Source organism: Schistocerca serialis, chromosome 1 (assembly GCF_023864345.2).
Source record: "Schistocerca serialis cubense isolate TAMUIC-IGC-003099 chromosome 1, iqSchSeri2.2, whole genome shotgun sequence".
Lineage (NCBI taxonomy): Eukaryota > Metazoa > Arthropoda > Insecta > Orthoptera > Acrididae > Schistocerca > Schistocerca serialis.
The window spans coordinates 389,291,008-389,315,123 of record NC_064638.1 but is presented as its reverse complement, the minus strand read 5'-3'; the positions used below and the strand labels follow the sequence as shown (position 1 = coordinate 389,315,123).

The 24,116-nt window shown below is 42.1% G+C and overlaps 2 protein-coding genes across 2 annotated transcripts in view; one reads left to right on the top strand and one right to left on the bottom strand.

The window, feature by feature from the left end:
* The window catches only part of LOC126471308 (3'(2'),5'-bisphosphate nucleotidase 1), a 58,706-nt gene extending 50,907 nt beyond the window's left edge, over positions 1 to 7,799 (bottom strand). The window contains exons 1-3 of the mRNA XM_050099431.1: positions 7,160 to 7,799; positions 6,784 to 6,993; positions 6,280 to 6,328 (exon numbers count right to left, since the gene is read on the bottom strand). Of these exons, the coding sequence (XP_049955388.1) occupies positions 6,280 to 6,328; positions 6,784 to 6,993; positions 7,160 to 7,279 (379 nt within the window). The 5' untranslated portion in view covers positions 7,280 to 7,799. The remainder of the gene's footprint in view (positions 1 to 6,279; positions 6,329 to 6,783; positions 6,994 to 7,159) is intronic.
* Positions 7,800 to 7,861: 62 nt separating this feature from the next.
* LOC126471273 (N-terminal kinase-like protein) overlaps positions 7,862 to 24,116 on the top strand; it is a 123,833-nt gene continuing 107,578 nt past the window's right edge. The window contains exon 1 of the mRNA XM_050099395.1: positions 7,862 to 8,085. Within this exon, the coding sequence (XP_049955352.1) occupies positions 7,972 to 8,085 (114 nt within the window). The 5' untranslated portion in view covers positions 7,862 to 7,971. The remainder of the gene's footprint in view (positions 8,086 to 24,116) is intronic.

Sequence of the window (24,116 nt, the reverse complement as noted above, 5' to 3'; positions counted from 1 at the left end):
GACCACATTCTCGCTCTGGGGTACTAATAGGCCACTGGCATGGTCCTTGATTGGCCACCATATTCTCCGAATCTGAACACGTGCGACTCCTTTTTGTAGGTCCACATTAAAGAAAAGGTGTACAGCAATAACCCCAAAACCATTTCTGAGCTGAGAACAGTCATTCCAGAGGTCATCGACAGCACTGATGTTCCGACACTTCAGTGGGTCACTATTTGTCTGCAGCACATCATTGCCAATAGGGGCAATCGAAACATCGGTAGTGATGTTTACATAAAGTGTGTGCCCACTGCAGTTTGCAACTAATTTATGTTGTTTACCCTCCCTCAATAATTGTCACTCTGTATACACTCCACAAGCTGCTGTATGGTGTGTGGTAGAGGGTACCTTTTACCACAACAAGTCATTTTCTTTCCTGTTTCTACTCGCAAATAGAGCAAGGGAAAAGCAACTGTCTATATGCCTCCATACTAAACCTGATTTCTCTTATCTTATCATCGTGGTCTTTATGTGGAATGTGTCTTGACAGCAGTAGAATCATTCGGCAGTCAATTTTAATTGCTAGTTTTCTACATTTTCTCAATAGTGTGCCTCAAAAAGAGCATCACCTTCCTTCCTGGGATTCCCATTTGAGTTCCTGCTGTTGTTCAAACCTATCGGTAACAAATCTAGCAGCACGCATGTGAACTGCTTCAGTATTTTCCTTTCATGTGACTTGATGGGAATCACAAACACTTGAGCAGTACTAAAGAACAGGTGACATTACACCTTTACAGCTGAATCACACTTTCCTAAAATTCTCCCAATGAACTGAAGTCGACCACCCGTCTTCTCTACTGCAATCCTTACATACTCATCAATTTCATATCATTTTGCAACATTATGTCTAGATATTAGCTGATGTGACCGTGTCAAGTAGTACAATACTTAAGGTGCATTTGAACACTCAGATCATTTACGTATATAAAGAATTCCAGTGGTTTTGTTACCCTTCCCTGGGACACTCCTGATGATAGATCCCAAGGAGTCTCTTGATGTAATTCTTCAGACTTTCCCAATGATTTGTTGACATCTTGAGGTATCGGTATTTTGCCAGATATCAGCACTGTTCACACGCGATATTTCAACAACGTGATCCATTGTCTTCATCAGGTGTTACCTGAGACTGCTCATCTAGTGGAATGGGTCCACTATTTATTGGAGTTCCAAAGACATTGGTTCACGGGGCACATACCCTGTCAGATCCAGATAAATAGACAGTAGAAATAGAGAGCTACGATCAGCGTTCTGTAAGAACGGATACATGGCCAAACAGATTCAGAAGGGCCTTCAATATTCCATCACATGATCTAGAAGAAGAGCAATAATTTTGTGTGTTCTGTCCACCTATAAAAATAACAGACCAACTGGGAAAACATGAAAGATGACCTGGGGCTATGAAAACCAGGAATTTAATATATCTTGCCAATGTGAAATGTGACACTGGCCAAACAGCTAGGACAGTGGACATCTGGTGCAAATAACATCAGAAGCATGCCTAACTAAGACAGGCAACTAAATCAGCCACTATCGAACATTGTCCGGAACTCAACCATTCCATGAAATATTAGCAAACAAGGGTTCTTGCACAGACCCCTGATACTGGAACAGTATTATAAGATAGTCTATAGAGATAATAGTGATGGAAAATCTAATGAATCATGACACTGGGTACCAACACAGTAGAGCCTGGGATCCTGCATTGGACTTGCTGATAATGCAACGGGGGCAGCTGCAGAACTCTACAAACAGCAGTGAGGGTGTGCACACCAGGAATGATCCCCACACAAAGCATCAGGCACACTTGACTGAAGAGGGAATGTCACAGTACACTTCTAGCAGGAGCGGACCGCAAAGGGAACACACAGAACCACACAATATTGAGAAAGGAATGCCACCATGCAAAATGGGTGCACTGGGCTGAGGACGAAACACTAGCACTTGGCCTGGGGCCTGGCACACTGGACCAAAGAGGGAACGCCAAAGAACGTTTCTAGTGGGAGGGCAGAGGGAACACCTGGACTGCTTCTGACCATAAATGGAATGCCAGTGCACAGACAGGCACACCAGACCAAAAAGGGAATGGCAAAGGATGCTGCTAGCAGGAGCAGACAACAGGTTGAATGCCTGGAACCAACTACGGACAAATGAGACTCTAGGTACAAATACTCGATCCATTCTACTCAATCAAGTCTCTGGTAGCACATGGTGAAGATGAATCACACTGTAGAAATATCATGCAACAACGAGACTGATATCTGGTAAAATACCCAACACTTCAGGACATCATTAGAAAACTTTGATATAACCTGTAGCGATTATTTTTCACAGTTATCAATAATATCTTTCAATCACATTTCATCCAGTGAGGAAAATTTAACCATAAAAGGAGTTGAAGTCAGTATCTTAATTAGCAAATCAATCTGGGAGAAAGTATAAAACAATTCAGATACCAATGTGAAGGTTGATAACTGTTTTTGTTGTTGTTGTTGTTGTTGTGGTTTTCAGTCCTGAGACTGGTTTCATGCAGCTCTCCATGCTACTCTATCCTGTGCAAGTTTCTTCATCTCCCAGTACCTACTGCAACCTACATCCTTCTGAATCTGCTTGGCGTATTCATCTCTTGGTCTCCCTCTACGATTTTTACCCTCTACGCTGCCCTCCAATACTAAATTGGTGATCCCTTGATGCCTCAGAACATATCCTACCAACCGAGCCCTTCTTCTAGTCAAGTTGTGCCACAAACTTCTCTTCTCCCCAATCCTATTCAACACCTCCTCATTAGTTATGTGATCTACCCATCTAGTCTTCAGCATTCTTCTGTAGCACCACATTTCGAAAGCTTCTATTCTCTTCTTGTCTAAACTATTAATCGTCCATGTTTCACTTCCATACATGGCTACACTCCATACAAATACTTTCAGAAACGACTTCCTGACACTTAAATCTATACTCGATACTCGATGTTAACAAATTTCTCTTCTTCAGAAACGCTTTCCTTCCCATTGCCAGTCTACATTACATATCCTCTCTACTTCGACCATCATCAGTTATTTTGCTCCCCAAATAGCAAAACTCCTTTACTACTTTAAGTGTCTCATTTCCTAATCTAATTCCCTCAGCATCACCCGACTTTATTCGACTACATTCCATTATCCTCGTTTTGCTTTTGATCCTCCTTTCAAGACACTATCCATTCCGTTCAACTGCTCTTCCTAGTCCTTTGCTGTCTCTGACAGAATTACAATGTCATCGGCGAACCTCAAAGTTTTTATTTGTTCTCCATGGATTTTAATACCTACTCCGAATTTTTCTTTTGTTTCCTTCACTGCTTGCTCAATATACAGATTGAACAACATCGGGGAGAGGCTACAACCCTGTCTCACTCCCTTCCCAACCACTGCTTCTCTTTCATGCCCCTCGACTCTTATAACTGCAATTTGGTTACTATACAAATTGTAAATAGCCTTTCGCTCCCTGTATTTTACCCCTGCCACCTTCAGAATTTGAGAGTATTCCAGTCAACATAGTCAAAAGCTTTCTCTAAGGCTACAAATGCTAGAAACGTAGGTTTGCCTTTCCTTAATCTAGCTTCGAAGGTAAGTCAGAGGGTCAGTATTGCCTCATGTGTTCCTTTTAAAAATGATCGTTGTCATGACAGACTGATCACCAGACTAACCTGAGGCCAAGATTAGGTTGGAAGGTCACTGCCAACGAATGTATATGACAATCTTATTTTATAATTTTTAATATGTCTGAAGGCATCAATAACAAGAAACCTCCACGTATAACCACTATATTCTCGTCACAGTCCTAATACTCTGTATTTTAGGAACACTTTGAGTGGATATCATCATAGTGACTATACTGGTTGATACTGTCACTACCTAAAACTGAATAGTTGTATTCTACAGTACTTCCCACACTCTGTAACTGAATGAGGTACTGTGTTCATAAAGACACTGGCCTCAAATTAGAAAGATGCTTGTTCGTGCTCTGTCCAGCCATCCTGATTTAGCTTTTCCAATACCATTTCAGGCAAACAATAGGTTCATTTCCTCAACAAAGTTATGGTTGAGCAACTGTTCTCTTCTCTCCTCATTAAACAAATATATGTGTGTGTGTGTGTGTGTGTGTGTGTGTGAGAGAGAGAGAGAGAGAGAGAGAGAGAGAGAGAGAGAGAGAGAGAGAGAGAATAACATTTCATTTGTGTTAAGCAGATGTATCCTAGATCATTGTAGAGTTATCGAATTATCCTTGGATGAATAAACAACAAAAGTAACAACAAGAACTACTACTACTACTACTACTACTACTACTACTACTACCACCACCACCACCACCACCACCACAACCCCTTTGTTATTTGCAACAATTCATTATCATTAACTGGTGTTTTCCCTCAGCAATTAAAACTGCAAAAAATAGTACACTATTGGCCATTAAAATTGCTACACCACGAAGATAACGTGCTGCAGACGCGAAATTTAACCGATAGGAAGAAGATGCTGTGATATGCAATTGATTAGCTTTTCGAGCATTCACACAAGGTTGGCGCCGGTGGCGACATCTACAACGTGCTGACATGAGGAAAGTTTCCAACCAATTTCTCATACACAAACAGCAGTTGACCGGCATTGCCTGGTGAAATGTTGTTGTGATGCCTCGTGTAAGGAGGGGAAATGCGTACCACCACGTTTTCGACTTTGATAAATGTTGGATTGTAGCCTATTGCGATTGCAGTTTATCGTATGGCGACATTGCTGCTCATGTTGGTCGAGATTCAATGACTGTTAGCAGAATATGGAATAGGTGGGTTCAGGAGGGTAATACGGAACGCCGTGCTGGATCCCAATGGCCTCGTATCACTAGCACTCAAAATGACAGGCATCTTATCCACATGGCTGTAACAGATCGTGCAGCCACGTCTCAATCCCTGAGTCAACAGATAGGGACATTTGCAAGACAACAACCATCTGCACAAACAGTTCAACAACGTTTGCAGCTGCATGGACTATCAGCTCTGAGATCACGGCTGCGGTTACCTCTGACGCTGCATCACAGACAGGAGCACCTACCTTGGTGTACTCAACGACAAACCTGGGTGCACGAATGACAAAACATCATTTTTTTGGATGAATCCAGGTTCTGTTTACAGCATCATGATGGTCACATCCGTGTTTGGTGACATCACAGTGAACGCAAATTGGAAGCGTGTATTCGTCATTGACATACTGGTATACACCCGGCGTGATGGTATGGGGTGCCATTGGATGCATGTCTCAGTCATCACTTGTTTGCACTGACGGCACTTTGAACAGTGTACGTTACATCTCAGATGTGTTACAACCTGTTGTTCTACCCTTCATTCAATCCCTGTGGAACCCTACATTTCAGCAGGATAATGCACAACCACATGTTACAGGTCTCATACGGGCCTTTCTGGATACAGAAAATGTTCGACTGCAGCCCCGGCCAGCACATTCTCTAGATCTCTCACCAATTGAAAAAGTCTGGTCAATGGTGGTCGAGCAACTGGCTCGTCACAATACACCAGTCACTACACTTGATGAACTGTGGTTTCATGTTGAAGCTGCATGGGCAGTTGTACCTGTACACGCCATCCAAGTTCTGTTTGACTCAATGCCCAGGCATATCAAGGCCGTTGTTACGGCCAGAGGTGGTTGTTCTGGGTACTGATTTCTCAGGATCTACGCACCCAAATTGCGTGAAAATGTAATCACATGTCAGTTCTAGTACAATACATTTGTCCAATGAATACCCGTTTATCATCTGCATTTCTTCTTGGTGTAGCAATTTTAATGGCCAGTAGTGTATACACATACATGCCATATGTATAAGAAGGGTGGGGGGTTCACTCATTTTTTTGAAAACTGCTAAAGAAGTGTTCCTCCCACAACTGACTATAAACTGAGACTTCCGGGTATATTAAAACTGTGTTCTAAACCAGGACTTGAACCCATGTTTGAGTCCTCATCCGACACACCATTTTAATCTGCCCCACACTACACTGCAGAATGAAAGACTCATTCCAAAGAACAATATTATTTCTAATCGTCACAAATGCTTCCAACCACAGCACTCATCTGAAACAGTTACTTTCAATCCAATAAACCATGTTTTCAACTGCAAGTGCAAGTCTTCGATTTAAGTCATACATGACAACAGGAGAAAAGTCAAAAAAATTATAGAAGTAGGTAAGTTGGAAAGATTACAAACCCTGTGTGTATTCTGATGTTCCATCCAAAGGATCAACCCAAATCACAACCTGCAAAGTGTACAACATGATTTATTAGTAATAAATTTTTCTGATTGTTCGGATGCAATTTTCAGTGTGTCAACAAACTACAGCTCAACCAAGCAAAGTGTGCCCTGGGAGAAGAACAGTGAAGTCTGAAATTATCAAAACTGAAGTGCAGCACAAACAGCACGTATTTGTCCCTCAATTACTCACATTAATTATTTATAAAAGAGAATAATATTTGCTGTATGTGACACCCTTTCATTTTTTTTCTTTTACCCTGAGTAAATAAATAGCTTTCTCATTTGTGATGAAGAGGAAGTACAAAAATTTCTAGTGTCATCACCGGGTACATACTACAGTTGGTATAGCTGTAAGACACTGACAACACGAACATTTTAATGCATTTTCAAGATGAAGAGCAAGAAATTTAACACATGTAATCTATGTTATCACTATTTAATACCAAGATTGCTTCTTACATCCTTTTCAGAAACATTTTGCAGTTCCTTTGGGCAAGTTTGTTTTAGAACCTCTTGGTTACTATCAGTCACAAGCCAATCTGAGGGTACTTCACAAGTTGATGAACCTTCTTCACCAATAATGGTGACTGCTGGAAACTGCTGTGATAGAGAGGAAATGATGCACCGCTGTGCAGATCTATCAGCTTCAGTTTGCAAATCATTTTTGCCCTGCAAATTATGTTGTCGTTAGATAAACTATGAGTAAACGATTTCTTTTTTCTAAGTTATAAATAAAGAACATAATTTCATTTTATGGCAATAACTGCACATACGTACACTATCCCATGGCGAACTATTTGATGTCCAATGCAAACTGAAAAAGAGTAGTTCTTACCTTTTCAACAATGCCTAATTCACCTTGCGACATAATATCTCGTATAATTTTTCCAGCTCTATTGGCCACATTAACCGATGAAGCAACAATCCTTAATAAAAGAGGTATACTTTGCGCCATTGCTGCGTTGTTTCTCAACTGAATACTCAACCTCTTTTCAGATCTTATATAAAAACCGTCAAGGTTGCGAGTTTCAAGTATTAGATACGCTAAGTCTGTGGTAAAACCTACTTTCTCCTGTACATGAGCGCAGCCAACACCAGTGTCAACTAATATGCGGTTTTGAGGGTTAATGCCGTTTATGTTAACTTACTGCCACCTTCAAACAATTTCTAGAATCAAAATTATGGAATACTATGATGCACATGTCACGGTTTTCATCATCTGTTTGTTCTGACTGTTATCTCCAGCCTTCACGGCCACTTGTCCTTTCCACCTAATTTAATGTAAAGGAGATTACTTGTTACAAGTGCTTAGTCGCGTTTAACCAAGACCCAGGACAACCAACACAAAAGAATCTACATAAATATTATGTAAGTTATCTCCTCATTTCATACAAGCGACCAATATATAAATATTTGGCTTTTCATTGCCATTATGAAGATCGATGCCGTTCGCGCGCACTTTTGACGTTGTTTTGTTTTCATACACTTTCAAAGATAATAGTGGTAAAGTTGAAAATTACACCACATGAGTCAAAGCACTCCGTTACTCATGTAAGCAAATGTACGTGGGACTTGTCAGGTGCTATGAATTAGTGTTCGAGAAACCTAAATCATGCGTTTGTACAGAAAAGAAAACGTGTTTACATAATGTGGTCATTTTTCGCTAGAGATCCGTCTAAAGATTTTCCTTACGAGATAGGAGACATAGTGACAGGACTCGAGGATAAAAGTGTATGGGCTCTTCATCAGGCAAAGAAAAAGGTAAACACAAGCTTGCAAGCATCAGTATGTGGAAACACGTCTGTATTTGTCGGTGTACTTATTACAGTATACATTAATGTACCCATTGCGCAAAACAACCCATGGTTATTCGTTCTTTTGATGGCCAAGCACAGCAACGGTCTATGTGCCCTAGTACAGTAGGTAAGGAGTGCAAGCAGCGGACTTAGTATTTACTGCACAATTTCATTATTTCACTCTCTCTCCGAAGGAAGCATAAGAGAATAAAGCCACCCACGACAGGAAGGTGGCAGCATTTTATTTGAAACTATACTGTGTTATTGAGTGGGGAGTGTCATAAGTTTTAAAGAAAATTGCATGAAATTCAAAAACCAATCGTTCTATTTTGGAGAGAGTCGTAGTAAAATATGTGTTTCATAGGTTTTTATATAATCTGTCATCCAGTCTGTAGAAGAGCTATAGAAAATGTTTGCGCATTTCCAGATACGAAACAGCCGTGTTAGTCTTCAGTAGACTTATTTACTTGCCTTATAAACATTTTCGACATATATTGTTGCCTGATGATCTATGTTTTGAGTAGGGTCGAGGCCCCAGTTATGGCCACATTAAGGGCAATTCGAGATACATCACATTTTTAGTATAGGAAGAAAGTATACAAATTACTTCAAAAAATTGTATCTATTGCTTCAAAGTCTACACATTACAACCATGTAAAAACAAATATTCTAAGTTGTATAACAAAAGCAGAAAAAAATATTGAAAAATAAATGGCGCATTTCCCCAGTTTTGGCCATGTTAACCCTACTTATAGCCAGTTGTTTCCCCACTTATGGTCACTTCATATTATAATAAAACAATGGCTACAATAATTGTCAATCATGTGCCAGAAAGTAATTTGTGCTTTATACAAGTATATAAGACAACAAACATACATCAAATAGGTAAAAGGTACAGAAACGGAAAGAACAGAAAAAAAAAAAAAAAAAAATCATTAGGCAAAGTATTGTCCCAGTAATTACTTAAATCAACTTCCACACAAGTTTATTTTTCATGAGTATCAATGGAACCAGGGAACATTGTTTTTAATGAATGCCCTTCTTCCATCAAGACTGGATCTGGCAGTTTCCCTATAATACCTTCACCCGTTATAGTCGAAACATCATTTGCAATGTATTCGAAACAAGTTTTCTGAAGATGAGAACTTTTTAGGCACTGAATTTCATATTCAGAGTCACAAAGCACTTTCAAAATTACAGATACATACTTAAAAATTGCAGGTCTTGTTCTTCTATTTCCTGTTAAACTAAATTTTACCAAAATAAAGTCCTCTACTTTCAAATTCTCACTCGAAGATAGTTTCACATTTTCTGGTATTTCATCTTCATCTCCTTCTATGTAGTCATCTAAACTGCTTCCACTGTCCGTCCATTCTTCTTCCTCGGAAGAACTTGTTGGCCTATCACTTAACTCTTGTCTGTTTTCTGTTTTCCCCTTTTTTACATGAGATAATGCCAAGTGCTGCTCTTTGGACTTTAACTCCTTCATAGCTTTTCTCTTCCTTTTTTCCTGCTCCTTCTCCTGCTTCTCTTTTTCCTTCAGTTCATGATATTCCACCCACTTGCCACTAGTCACAACAGTGGGTGTATGTTCATTCTTTCTCTTTGTGCCTCATTGTTTGGGTTCTGGCCAAGTGATGACACTTTCAAAAACTGTTGCTAATGATTTTGGTGGTGTCACTTGGATACGCACTGAAGATGGACTATGGTTGGATGTTGGAGTACCTGAATTATGTGAAATACTATTGGGGGTTGTTGATATATCTGCCTGAATTTTGTAAAATGCTGCTGCATGTTGAAGATATGTCAATATTATCAACATTTTGAGTGGATGAAGGATTAAGTCTGTCTGTGTTTTGTGAAAGATCCTCTGTTTGATTATCTTCGGAGGGAGGCGCTAAGCTATCTGTCAGAATGTCATCAGTGTTACCACTAGCACCATGCATTTCAACCTCATCAGCTATTTTTCTCCAGAACTTGAAAAGTAATAATGCTTCTTGATTTCCTTCCCACTCATGATTCCTTCTCTTGGTTGCTCTGAACTCATCTAGAAGGACAGGATCAATTTGCTTTTCTACACTCCTGGAAATTGAAATAAGAACACCGTGAATTCATTGTCCCAGGAAGGGGAAACTTTATTGACACATTCCTGGGGTCAGATACATCACATGATCACACTGACAGAACCACAGGCACATAGACACAGGCAACAGAGCATGCACAATGTCGGCACTAGTACAGTGTATATCCACCTTTCGCAGCAATGCAGGCTGCTATTCTCCCATGGAGACGATCGTAGAGATGCTGGATGTAGTCCTGTGGAACGGCTTGCCATGCCATTTCCACCTGGCGCCTCAGTTGGACCAGCGTTCGTGCTGGACGTGCAGACCGCGTGAGACGACGCTTCATCCAGTCCCAAACATGCTCAATGGGGGACAGATCCGGAGATCTTGCTGGCCAGGGTAGTTGACTTACACCTTCTAGAGCACGTTGGGTGGCACGGGATACATGCGGACGTGCATTGTCCTGTTGGAACAGCAAGTTCCCTTGCCGGTCTAGGAATGGTAGAACAATGGGTTCGATGACGGTTTGGATGTACCGTGCACTATTCAGTGTCCCCTCGACGATCACCAGTGGTGTACGGCCAGTGTAGGAGATCGCTCCCCACACCATGATGCCGGGTGTTGGCCCTGTGTGCCTCGGTCGTATGCAGTCTTGATTGTGGCGCTCACCTGCACGGCGCCAAACACGCATACGACCATCATTGGCACCAAGGCAGAAGCGACTCTCATCGCTGAAGACGACACGTCTCCATTCGTCCCTCCATTCACGCCTGTCGCGACACCACTGGAGGCGGGCTGCACGATGTTGGGGCGTGAGCGGAAGACGGCCTAACGGTGTGCGGGACCGTAGCCCAGCTTCATGGAGACGGTTGCGAATGGTCCTCGCCGATACCCCAGGAGCAACAGTGTCCCTAATTTGCTGGGAAGTGGCGGTGCGGTCCCCTACGGCACTGCGTAGGATCCTACGGTCTTGGCGTGCATCCGTGCGTCGCTGCGGTCCGGTCCCAGGTCGACGGGCACGTGCACCTTCCGCCGACCACTGGCGACAGCATCGATGTACTGTGGAGACCTCACGCCCCACGTGTTGAGCAATTCGGCGGTACGTCCACCCGGCCTCCCGCATGCCCACTATACGCCCTCGCTCAAAGTCCGTCAACTGCACATACGGTTCACGTCCACGCTGTCGCGGCATGCTACCAGTGTTAAAGACTGCGATGGAGCTCCGTATGCCACGGCAAACTGGCTGACACTGACGGCGGCGGTGCACAAATGCTGCGCAGCTAGCGCCATTCGACGGCCAACACCGCGGTTCCTGGTGTGTCCGCTGTGCCGTGCGTGTGATCATTGCTTGTACAGCCCTCTCGCAGTGTCCGGAGCAAGTATGGTGGGTCTGACACACCGGTGTCAATGTGTTCTTTTTTCCATTTCCAGGAGTGTATATATGAGAAATGTCTCTGAAGTTCCTCATTTGTCCGAACTGTGGCTGAGGCTGGTATACTATGAACAACTATCTTGCTGTAATCTACATTGTTCACATTAAATGGAAACAGAGCAGTTGCCCTGAAACCAGCACAAATATTTGCCACCATTTTAGGTTCTGTAATAATTTGTGACAGAACAGAAGGTACATCAGATTTTGAAATTTCAGTGCCATTATTTTCAAAATGCCATTTTTGAACAATCTTCTTCCACATTTTTTTCATAGGTCCAAAGACAGCTACACCTAATGGTTGCAAGATGTGTGTAGAATTGGGATGGAGAGCAACTAGAATGATCTTATTTTCCCTACAATATCTGCTCAAATGAAGTGTCAAATGAGAGCAGTGCCCATCTAAAAATATTACTACAGGCCGGGGAATTTCAGCTTCTTTCAAGAACGGATCAAACATTTGTTATATACTCACAAAAACTTTCACCTGTCATCCACCCATTTTCTGTTTTTCCAATGCCCCAGTTTAGAGGAGCTGCTTTCACCAATGATGCTGGAATCCTTGCATATTTGAACAGCGTTAAGGGAGGAGCAAATTTTCCAGCAGCATTCACTGCAAACAATGTAGTAACGTTATCTTTGTCAGAGTTACATAAACATGATGGCCACGAGGACCTATGATTAATTCCCCTTTAGGAGCCAGAAAAAAAGAAGTTTCATCCATATTAAAAATTCTATTTGGGTCATTTAACACATCAATATCATTTAAAGTGATGGATACTTCGTACAACCAGTTTCTTATTTTTTCTTCTGTAACAGAACCTCTAGCCCGATTGATATATTCTGCATGTTTTGTGACAGAACCTTGTGTCTCTTAAAAAATCCATTGTACCACTTTTTTCCAGGTCGATTATTAGTAAATGTAGCCTTACAACTTTCCATATCTGCACTCTCGATAAGTTTTTGCACAGATGCACAGAGATTTTCTTTAGTAACTGGAAATCCCATGCTAGAACAGTCCAAAACCCAGTCCACCAATTTTTTTTTCAATTTGTTCTCCTAAGACAGAATGTGGACCACAGTGCCCTGTAGATTCTTTTGGAGATACACCAGAAATTTTGTTTCTTAATGTTGTCCTTGCAACTTTGTACAACTTGCTTGCAGTAGCAACCTTCATTCCCTCATCAATAGCCTTTAGAGCATCTTTAACTTTGCTAGGAGAGTACTGAAACTTCTTATTCTTTGGTTGACTCATTTTTCCTATAAATAATGCTCAAAGATAGAGTTAAAGAATGTTGCACATTTGAATAATGTCTACTGCATATTTTGTATCTTATAAGCATTGGTAAATTAGTATGATATGCCAAGACAGTACCAACAATGAGGTATATATTGATATAAAAATACCAAAAATATTTTAATAAGCCTATTTATATAAAATTAGCCTAGCTTAGTGTAGGACAGAACACTAATATTGATGTTTTTGTATCAGTTTTTAGAAGTGACCAAAACAGGATTCATATATGTCTCCACTTACGGCCACATGCATGGCCATAACACGGAACCAGGGCCAAATATGGATCTGTTAATGGCCACATACTTTTGATAACATGTTTTTAGGCTGAGCGATATAAAACTCAAAAGAAATTAAAATATAATCTCTTATCTTACCTCTGAACAGATTAAGTTTCTTCTGATGTTTTATTTAAACATGTAAAATACAAAAAAACAGATCACGTGTTGCTTAAAGAAAACTTCTGCAAAGCCCAGCTTCTGCAACACTGATCATTTAAAAAAATGGTGTCTCCAAACAGAAACAGACAAAAGAATGATTATGTAGACAAATGAATAGAGCCTTTCACAAAGTTTATAATAATCTATAGTAGAACTGGCCGGTATTCCAGAGAAGTTTAAAAATTAACCTTTGACATCAAGGTGGCCATAAGTGGGCTAGTGGCCAAAACTAGAGCCTTCACCCTAAATATTTGTAGCTTGCTGAAAGCATAAAATAATCACAAAAAATAGACCTTCATAGAACTTTCATGGGCTACAGATGCAGGTGGTGTGTTAGACAATAAAATGTGATTGAATACACCAGTTATGGAAAGCTAACAATAAAACATAAACCTTCCAGGTTCAAGTCCTATTGTAGGGAACTAAATATGAAGTTCAGCAACTTCAGGGATGTTTGAAATTCGTGTGATTATTAAGATTATTTATTAATAGTAGGTGAAAGTATAAGCAGTTGCATTGATGGAGAAATTTACTTTAAACAGACTCATTTCTCAGGTGGATGGAGCCCAATGGACCTAATCTCCATTTTAGCCTATACCTAGCACACACTATTTTGCACCTTCCTGGGGCCTCCCACCAGCAGGCACCATGGTCACATGACACTAGAGAAGCAGGTGCATAAATATAATGATGCAAGGTTTCTTGTGATCATCTGAGTGTCAAAAGCGTCTGTCATCATTTTCATCTGGGTACCCTTCCAGTTAGTTGGGTAGGACTGTAGTGCACACTATATCTCCATCTGATTGTATCATTATAAACTTTATCTTTTATGTCCAGCGATGTTGTTATTTTCTGAAGGGCGGACTCCTTCCAAGTACAGTTATTTCAGAGTAAACCCTATGGGTTACAGTATCTTGCATCCTTTGGACATGCCTAAACCATTTTAGCTGTGCAATGTGTAAGCTTTCCTCCAGTGAACAGGTCGCTTACATGCTGTACCTAATGCATGCACTTCTAATTTAGCCCCTTCTTGTCGTCGTCCCTTCTTGTCGTAGTCCCTTCTTGTCGTAGTCCCTTCTTGTCGTAGTCCCTTCTTGTCTTCGTCATAGCGGATCGTAAAAATTTCATTTCACATGCTTGTTGTTTGCTGATGTTTCTTTTTGATACCACACGATCTCCAAGCCATATATCATTAGTGGCCAAAAGTATGACTTGAGTGTTGTCTGTTTAGCTTTTATGGGAACTGTTTTATCCCAGACTAGATTTTGCACTTCATTGAACATAGCACCTGTTGAAACTGATTTGGACTACTAACTCAGCACTCCTCTGGTGTGATACATCAAAAATAACTGAAACTTTCTGCATATTCAGTTCTTTCTCCGTGAAGTCTGTGGTTACATTGGCTGGGTGTTCTGCAAACTTTTACTGTTTTCAGATGAAGAGGTACCCCTGCATTTTAAATGAGTCACCAGGTTTAACCATTGACATAGGAACAATGTGACAAATGGTGGAAACAACGTTGCAGCAATAATGTGATATTAGTGGCATTTGCAAATCAGTCTGTTATCACAGCAAGTTTTCTTTTAATTTGACATTTGTTGGCTTGGCCATCTCACAACCAGACTGTCACCTTCCAACCTAATCTAGATCTCAGGCAAGGCTATAGATCAGTCAGTCACCACAATTAGGTTTTTTTGCCCTCAAATTTGCAACTTCACCAGCTAACAACAAAACTGTGATTATTCGCACCAAAATGTGGCAGTACTGCAGCCATTAACAATACGTCACTGGTCAAAAGTGACTATTGTATTGAATGTTCCTCTTGACTCCTGTTTTCTTCTTCTGTTAATTCGTACTCATTAAATTAAATCAATCTAGTTTCCTCTAAAACTCTTGCTGTGTGTCTCCCCAAATGGCAATATCATATGTGCAAACTAAGATGTTTAAATTTCCAGATTCCACAGCTTTAAGTGTTTTAATAACTACTCCCTTGAATACAATGAAAAGTAATGAAAATAGTGCACTACAATGTTGTTTACCCCTGTTCAAAACAATTCTGATGTAGCGTTTTCTACTTGTACATTCCTTTCACGTTTTTGTACAGCAGTTGGATGTTTCGTTCTGTGAACATACGGTAAGCTGGCGGCTGTGTTGGCTCCTTGAGTCTCAGGATCTTCTGGTTCCGTCCCAAGGTGGTTTTCGCCAAGACCGATCCACTACTGATAATATGATTTATCTGGAGTCCCCTGCCATCTGAATAGTTTTTGCCCAACAACAACACATTAGAGCCCTCTTCTTTAATCTGCAAAAGGCTTATGACACCTCATGGAGCCACCACATTCTTGAATCGTACATGAGTGGGGTCCATTCCTGATTTTTATCCACAAATTCTTGTCATACTGCACTTTCCAGGTTTGAGTTGATGCTTCCCACAGTGCTTCCCTTATCCAAGAGAATGTTGTCCTGCAGGGCTCTGTACTGAGTGTCCCTTTCTTTCTAGTAGCCATCAGTGGTTTAGCAGCAGCTTTGGGGGTCTTCAGTATCACCCTCCTTGTATGCTGATATGTATGTGTGTGTGTGTGTGTGTGTGTGTGTGTGTGTGGGCGCGCGCATGTGTGTGCGCGTGCGTGTGTTGCTGAATGTTGAGTGCAAGTTGCCATACGAAAGGTACAGGCGCGGGTACTGCACTTCCGACAACAACATATCATTCATCCATAACCAGAACTTGGCCCCAACTACTAACTACTCAGTGTGGTGGAGACTTATCGCTTTTTAGAAGTGGTCTTCAGTTCTCAGTTGATATGGATTCCCCACCTTCGCCAGATAAAGTGAAAGTGCTGGTGTGCAGATCACACTCTCCTTCTGCAGCTTTACTAAGTCCTGATACAATCCCGCCTTGATTATTGGAATCTCTCATATGGTTCGTTCGGCATTGCCCTCAGCATTGTGGATACTGTATACAATAAATTACTGCAGGGTTTGACTTGCAACAGGAGCCTTTCAAACTAGCCCCATGAAGAGCTTGATGAAGGAGGCTGGGATGCCTCAATTGCATTGCTACAGGGTCGGTAATCAAACCCAGGACTCCAGATGGCAGAGCTGAAGCCGGGAGCTACCACGCCATATTTCGTCAGGAGGCTGAGCAAGTTCAAGAGCGTAAGGGACAGTACAGGTTGATACAGTGGTGTTCTATAGCATTGCTTTATTCAGCTAATTTACAGTATTTGATGGGTGCAGCGTAGTGTCGGCGTACCGCCCGCGGCGTTGTCTCGCGAGTCCAGCTGGCTCAGCAACTCCTGGTATGTCAACGCTGCTGCTGTTGTCATCGAGGCCGCTCAGCTGGAAGTTGGCCACGCTCTGTCCGGTTGCCGCCCGCCTATGCGTCGCATCTTGTGCAGCATAGCTGCCCATGATTCGGGAGACTGCTACAGTCCCTGGTCCTCGCCGCCCTCCACCTGTTTGGCGTGCTCTGTCCATCCATGGGACAAAGGTGGATGTACTGGTCCCTCAGGCCGCCGCCTCTGTTCCCAGGATAGGACCAGACTCGAACCCACGCCCTCCTGGACGCTGTGCCACTAGTGGTGCTTCCCGGATGGCAACACCTACCACCGTCTCTGGTGCTGCCGGAGCGCTGCTGCACCTCCCGCAGTGTGTGCCTAGCCCGGAACCGTGGTACGTCAGATGGGAAGCGAACATCGCCCGTAGACTACAGTGGAACCTACCCCTCCTGGACCTGCTGGAGTCCGCTGTCACTGCCGTCTTTCAGGCAGACCATGTGATCTCCAAGTTCCAGGCTGACATTCCGTCCTGCCCCAGTGTTGTTCCCAGAGGCAGAATATAGCCCGAACAAGTACATAGAAACAAAGTACAAGTTTATGCCGAACACTTGTAACATTGCTGCCAGACTCTCCCCTATAAGCGTAGACAAGCACAGGTCCGTCCCGACGCTCGATTGTCCTGGCACTCTCTCTCTCTCTAGCTAAAATTGCCCATATATTTATACTGGTTTTCCCCTTGCTTCTGAAGTAGTGTCAGAAAGAGACAGAAACTATGGCAGGGATATATTCCCACACATCAGCCACTTACAAATTGCCCTCCTGGCTCTGGCCTAGTGCCCCGCCTCATACATTGCAATAACTTCAAGCAATGCTGCAGTTTCCTGCCTCGTTGTTACACCACTCAAAACAAATTGTGCGTGCAATACCGCCGTCTCAGCTCCACACCCATGAGTTCCATGTTTACATTGCCTTGCCTGATGGCTGTCAACTGTGACCACACACTGCCAGCAGCCCCAGACTCCAAAATCCAACTGCGCCTTCATTTAATTTTGATAAAATTACCCTTTCCCTCGACTAAGACTTACACTAGCGCAGCATACCTCCCTCCTTTCAACAAGATTCGTCTCGAAAATCGAGATAAAATAGATGTGGCCTGTGTCTGCGTAAACATACCTTGTTTACAAAACTTACATTCTACAGACTAAAACTAATGGGAACATCAAAACATTGACTCTACACCTATGCACTGTTTACACTGGTTACCCCTGCTGTAGGCAACTGATGTGTTGGCACCTCCTCCACTGGTGCATGTTTGCACATTCTCCATAAAGCTATACTGAAGAAAAATAGAAGAAAATGGCACACCCTGTGGCTGAAATGCCCACTGTCATTATCCTGTTGTTTCGATGCTGTTGCAACATTTGAACATGCTCCAATACTTTATTAACCGTGATAGATCCTTCCTGTGCATTAATAAAGGAATGCAACGTTTCCAAAACCTCTGTTTTTAATGTGGAGTTCAAATATGTCAGGTTCTGCACTGGTAATATTTCTAAAACCCCGTCCCACTACAAGTTACTGCAACATTGTACGACATCCTCAAAAATTCTTGATAGTTCACTCTGCCCCTATTGAATTCTCTGAACAAAAAACAAAAATAGTCTCCCCCAAATAATGACAAAACTGAAACAACAAACAAGGAAAACGCAACTTATTATCAGATCCACCAAAACGCGAGAAAAAGAGAGAGAGAGACCTCCTTCCTCCACTTGCTTTGCCTAGCCTCTGCAATCAGGTCACTTGTAATTGCGGTAATCCGTCCACCATTCCTTTATAAGGCTTTACTCTACTCACATGGATAATGGATGTTTTTGTTGGCAGCTGCACTTTAACATTCACAGGCGAAGTCATGTCCACGACCTGGTATGGTCCTTGGTACTTCGTCAAGAATTTTTTCGTCTTTCCCGTAGGTGTACATGGACTCGTGATCAGTACCCGTTGGCCTACCCTGTACTGTGGTAAAGGTCCCAACCACTTATTCGGTTCTTCCTGCCTCTCTAACGCTTTCGTATTGGCTTTCTGTACCCTCTCCAGACTTCCCATATTGTTCGTGCAAATTCCCTCACTGTGTCCCCTTTAGCTCCCGATTTCAGACATAGGACATCAAGTGACAGTGGCATCTTTCTTCCATAGGCCACCTCAAACGGTGACATTCCGACCCCGGAATGTATTTTACTGTTATAACTCTATACCACGTATGGAAGATAATTGTCCCAGTTATCATGGTTTCCATTCACATAATAACATAGCATTTTTGAAATTGTCTTATGTACTCATACGTTCTCCCATTCGCCTGCGGATGAAGTTAACTGGTCCGTAATTTTTTAATCCTCAATAAATGACACAGCTGTGACATTAATTCGGACATGAAGTTCGTACCCTGATCCATAATTATGCTATCAGGCACCCTAGACTTCAATAACTAGTTACTGACTAAAGCTTGTGCTACCGTACTTGCCTGTTGGTCTGGTATTGTGACCATGGCTAGAAACCACGGAAAGTGATCAATTATAATTAAAAGGTAATGATACCCTGCCAGTGTTTTGTTGTATGGCCCACAGATATCTAGCCCGAGAAACTCGAATGGTTTTGAAGCCTCTGGTAACCGTTGCAAAGGAATTCTTGCACGTGTCACATCCACTCGCTGCACAAACGACACTCAATTTGCTACGTATTGTTCCACATCCCTTCTCCAAGTGCACCACCAAAATCGTTCTACTACTTGTCTTCCCATTGCTCAATGACCAACATACCCCGAGAGCACATGTTCATGGGCTTGCTTTAAGACTTCTTCTCTCAAACTCTTTGGTACCACTACCTGTGGTCCACACCTGGTAACTCTACACAACATATTTCTCTTGACAATGAAATGCGTTTGAATCCTAAAACTCTGGCCCTCCTCATCCGCTTCTTGTGCCCTTTGCCATTCCATGACACTCTTACCCATTACTCCTAATGTGTCTAATTTGTGACTTAATGTATCTGCATTCCTGTGTTTCTTCCCTGGCTTATGAATTACTTCAAAGTCAAACTCGCTTAATTTTAGAGCCCACCGTGTTAATTGTCTAGAAGGATCCTTGAGTCCCAGTAACCTTCTCAATGCTGCATGATCTGTCATGACCTTAAACTTCCTACCATAAAGGTAACAACGAAAATATGTTATTCCATATATTACATCCAACATCTCCTTTTCCGTTGTGGAATAATTCCACTCTGCCCTATTTAACTCCGGATGCTCCTGTCCCTTCACCATTTGCCCCAAAACACATCCTACTGCGCCATTTGAAGCGTCACATCCTAAGATGAAGCCTTCTTCAAAATTCACAAAACCAGCAGCGGACCAGAAACTAATCTCATCTTTAATTCATCGAAATCTTCCTGATAATCCTCCGTATATTGAAATTTAAGCCCTTTCTTTAAAAGTTTTGTTAACGGCTCAGCTATTTTAGCAAAATCTTTTACAAATTTACAATAATATGAACATAACCCAATATATAATTGTAATTGTTTCATTGTATGTGGTGTCGGAAAATTTTGAACTGTTTCTGTTACTCGAAGATCTGTTTGAACCCCTTGTTGACTGATTACATGACCTAAATATTTGAACTGCGTTTGCACAAAATTACATTTTTCTAAACTTTATGTTAACTGTGCTGTCTGCAATCTTCTAAAGACTTCTCTCAAATGCAATACATGTTCTGGTATATCCTTCAAAAATACTATAATGTCGTCTAAGTAAACCATACATGTCTTTGGTTTCAATCCCCTTAAAATCCCATCTAATAATAGCTGAAAAGTTGCCGGTGTATTCTTCAACCCAAACGGCATACATACATACTGATAGTGGCCCCCAAGAATGGTAAAAGCTGTCTTTGCCCTATCCTCTGGCACTACTTCCAACTGATGGTATCCACTCCATGAATCCATCGTCGTAAAATACTTATATTGTCCCACATTGTCCAATGTGTGTGTGATATTCGGAATCGGTTATGCGTCTGAAAGGGTTTTCGCATTCAGAAACCTATGTTGTTGTGGTCTTCAGCCCCGAGACTGGTTTGATGCAGCTCTCCATGCTACTCTATCCTGTGCAAGCTTCTTCATCTCCCAGTACCTACTGCAACCTACATCCTTCTGAATCTGCTTAGTGTATTCATCTCTTGGTCTCCCTCTACGATTTTTACCCTCCACGCTGCCCTCCAGTGCCAAATTTGTAATCCCTTGATGCCTCAAAACATGTCCTACCAACTGATCCCTTCTTCTAGTCAAGTTGTGCCACAAACTTCTCTTCTCCCCAATCCTATTCAATACCTCCTCATTAGTTACGTGATCTACCCACCTTATCTTCAGCATTCTTCTGTAGCACCACATTTCAAAAGCTTCTATTCTCTTCTTGTCCAAACTAATTATCGTCCATGTTTCACTTCCATACATGGCTACACTCCATACAAATACTTTCAGAAACGACTTCCTGACATTTAAATCTATATTCGATGTTAACAAATTTCTCTTCTTCAGAAACGCTTTCCTTGCCATTGCCAGTCTACATTTTATATCCTCTCTACTTCGACCATCATCAGTTATTTTACTCCCTAAGTAGCAAAATTCCTTTACTACTTTAAGTGTCTCATTTCCTACTCTAATTCCCTCAGCATCACCCGATTTATTTTGACTACATTCCATTATCCTAGTTTTGCTTTTGTTGATGTTCATCTTCAGAAACCTATAATCACATCAAAACCTATATTTCCTTGTACCATCCACCAACTTCTTAGGTACGAGAACTACATTGCTTGAATATGGACTATCGCTATGCTCTATGATTCCATCCCGTAGTTGTTGTTCTATAAACTCCTCTAGTAGCGGTTGCATATGATGTGCTATCCTATATGGTTTCCTAAACACTGGTGTGTTATCCTCCATTGGTATGTGATGCTTCGTAATCAGTGTTGCCAGTAACCTGCCCTCCGTTCCGAATAAATCGCTAAATGTCAATATCAACTCCTCCAACACGACCCTGTCATCTCCCTGCAAATGCTGTAATTTTCCCCTTAATTGTGCTGCATTGGAGTTTTGCTTATGGCTCGCCTCTAAATCCTCCCTATCGAGGTCATCTTCATCAAAAACCCCCAATGCGGCCAATAACAGCCCTTTCGACAAGGTAAAATCCGCTCTGCTGAAGTTATCTACACTTATAGGAACCTTATAATCTCCTTTCGCAAAATTTGCGTGAGCTAAACTCCTTTGCATGAAACAGTGTGCATTATCCAACTCCTCATTACTCGAGAGTGGATCCACCATGTACAACGTCTCCTTTGGCAAGTTCATATTTATCGAAACCCAAACTACCTTCCCTGTATCTGCCGGTATGTTATCCTGCTGGTCGACCTTTAACGAATCCATTTGCAGTTTAGCTGGCGTCACCTTCATGTTAAATGTGCCTTGCGACATTCATCCATTTGCAACCATTTCCCCCATGCAAAACATTGTTCCACCGAGTTCCACTGTTTGTTGCCAGAGATCTATCTTCGCACGATGTTTGTCAAGGAAGTCCAGTCAGAGAATCACCGAATACCCCTCACCTACTTATGTTAACACCTCTACCTGCTCACTAAACTTAGTTCATGGGATCACGAATTGAAGTACCGACGTACCCAATGACTCCACTTTATTATCTCCCACCCCTTGTAACCTATAACGTGGTGGCTCAAGCCTTCTCGTGCTATCCAAGTCTAGACTAATGAGACACGTGTGCTCCCGTGTCAAACAGAAACCTTTGTTCCCTTCTGTTCACCAAGCCTAATAAGCAGCATTCCGTCTGTGCACCTACAAGCGCATTACCTAATTTCACTGGGACTGCTCTCAGACGGTTGAAGCAATCCCGTTCTCATTTAATGCCTGCTGCCGCCGAGGCTCCCGCCCACTTTTACTCCTGCAGTTCACATCTCAGTGACCCATTTTCCCACATGAGTAACACCGCAACTGATGCTGACATTGCCTCCGAATGTGCCCTACTTGGCCACAACCGAAACAATTTATTTCCACTGCCACGACTCTATGCTCCACCCTTTGCTTCGTCGCATAATCTACCTCCTCTAAGTATGTGACAATTCTTAGAGTTGCCGCAAGATCACTGGGATTCTCCATTCTCACTCGACGTGACATGTCCAGTGGTACACCCCTCAAAAACACACCTAACGCCCTGTTCTCGGCCTCTTGTAACAGCACTCTATTAGTTTCCCCGTTCTGTGAAAGTTCGAACATTTGTGCATTCAGTTTTCAAATCCTGTCTGAGAAAACCTCCACAGTCTCATTTCTCCTCATGACTAACACACTTAATTTTTCACGAAAAAACCTGGTACTGTTCTGTTTTTGGTACCTCTGGCGTAACCCAGCCTCAACGTTTCATGGTACAATATGTACAACTTGGCATCCCCTATCAAGTGCAATTTCGCCACTCTCAGCATTACAACATCCGGCCACCCATTGGCCTCAGCCATTGTGATAATGTTATTAAGGAATACTGACACATCCTTTGTTGCTTTATCCAAAAAGGGGTTAATCAATGCCACGATTGCCAGGTCAAACGGTCTATGACACTCCATGACCTGTAATTTACTTTCACCCGACGTCCCTTCCCCTGCTCACAATGCTTCAAATCTCCATGCTAGTTCTTCATATTTTTCTTTTTCACATGTCCTCGCCTCTGACAATACCCAAATTTGCTCTGTTAGAGTGGCTACAGCTTCCGCTGTAATCACTGCCACTGTAGTCACTGCTACAGCCTCTGCTTGCTGTGTTTCCACCATTTCGCTTATAGCTCCACTGTTGCCATTTATTTCACTCTGCTACACCTTAACTTAGTTCTTGTGGCGAATCATTGCCCATCTACATTCTGAGCAATTGCTCGCCAAATGAACAAACCTCTTACAAATAAAACAATTCTTTGGTACCCACTTTGTACATGGTAGTCCATGGCCTGACAGGTTACAAAAATTACATCACTTAGACGCTATGTTATCATGTCCCCCATTTCATCTGAATCCAGACAAATCTACAGGCTCCTCCTGCCTTACAAAACATACCTTTAAAAAGTCCATCCTAATTCATACTTAACCCTTCAAAACACAAAAAATGACAAAAAAAAAAAAAAAAAATCAAACGTCACTTACCCATCCACATCGTGCTCATGTGCAGGTGAACAGTCCTGCTTTCCTCCCTATACTGGTATGGACAAACACCTCCTGAACGACAAGACATAACAAGAAGTGCACGACCACCTGTCATGAACGCAACCAAACACCTCAACAACCCCTCTGCACAGGCAGATCTCAATGCTACTTGCTCAACACAAGATGTGGGAGTTGAAATCCGGTACCAGCATTGTAACCGGCACCAGTTCTGACACCACTGTTGCGGGGTCAGTGGTCTAACC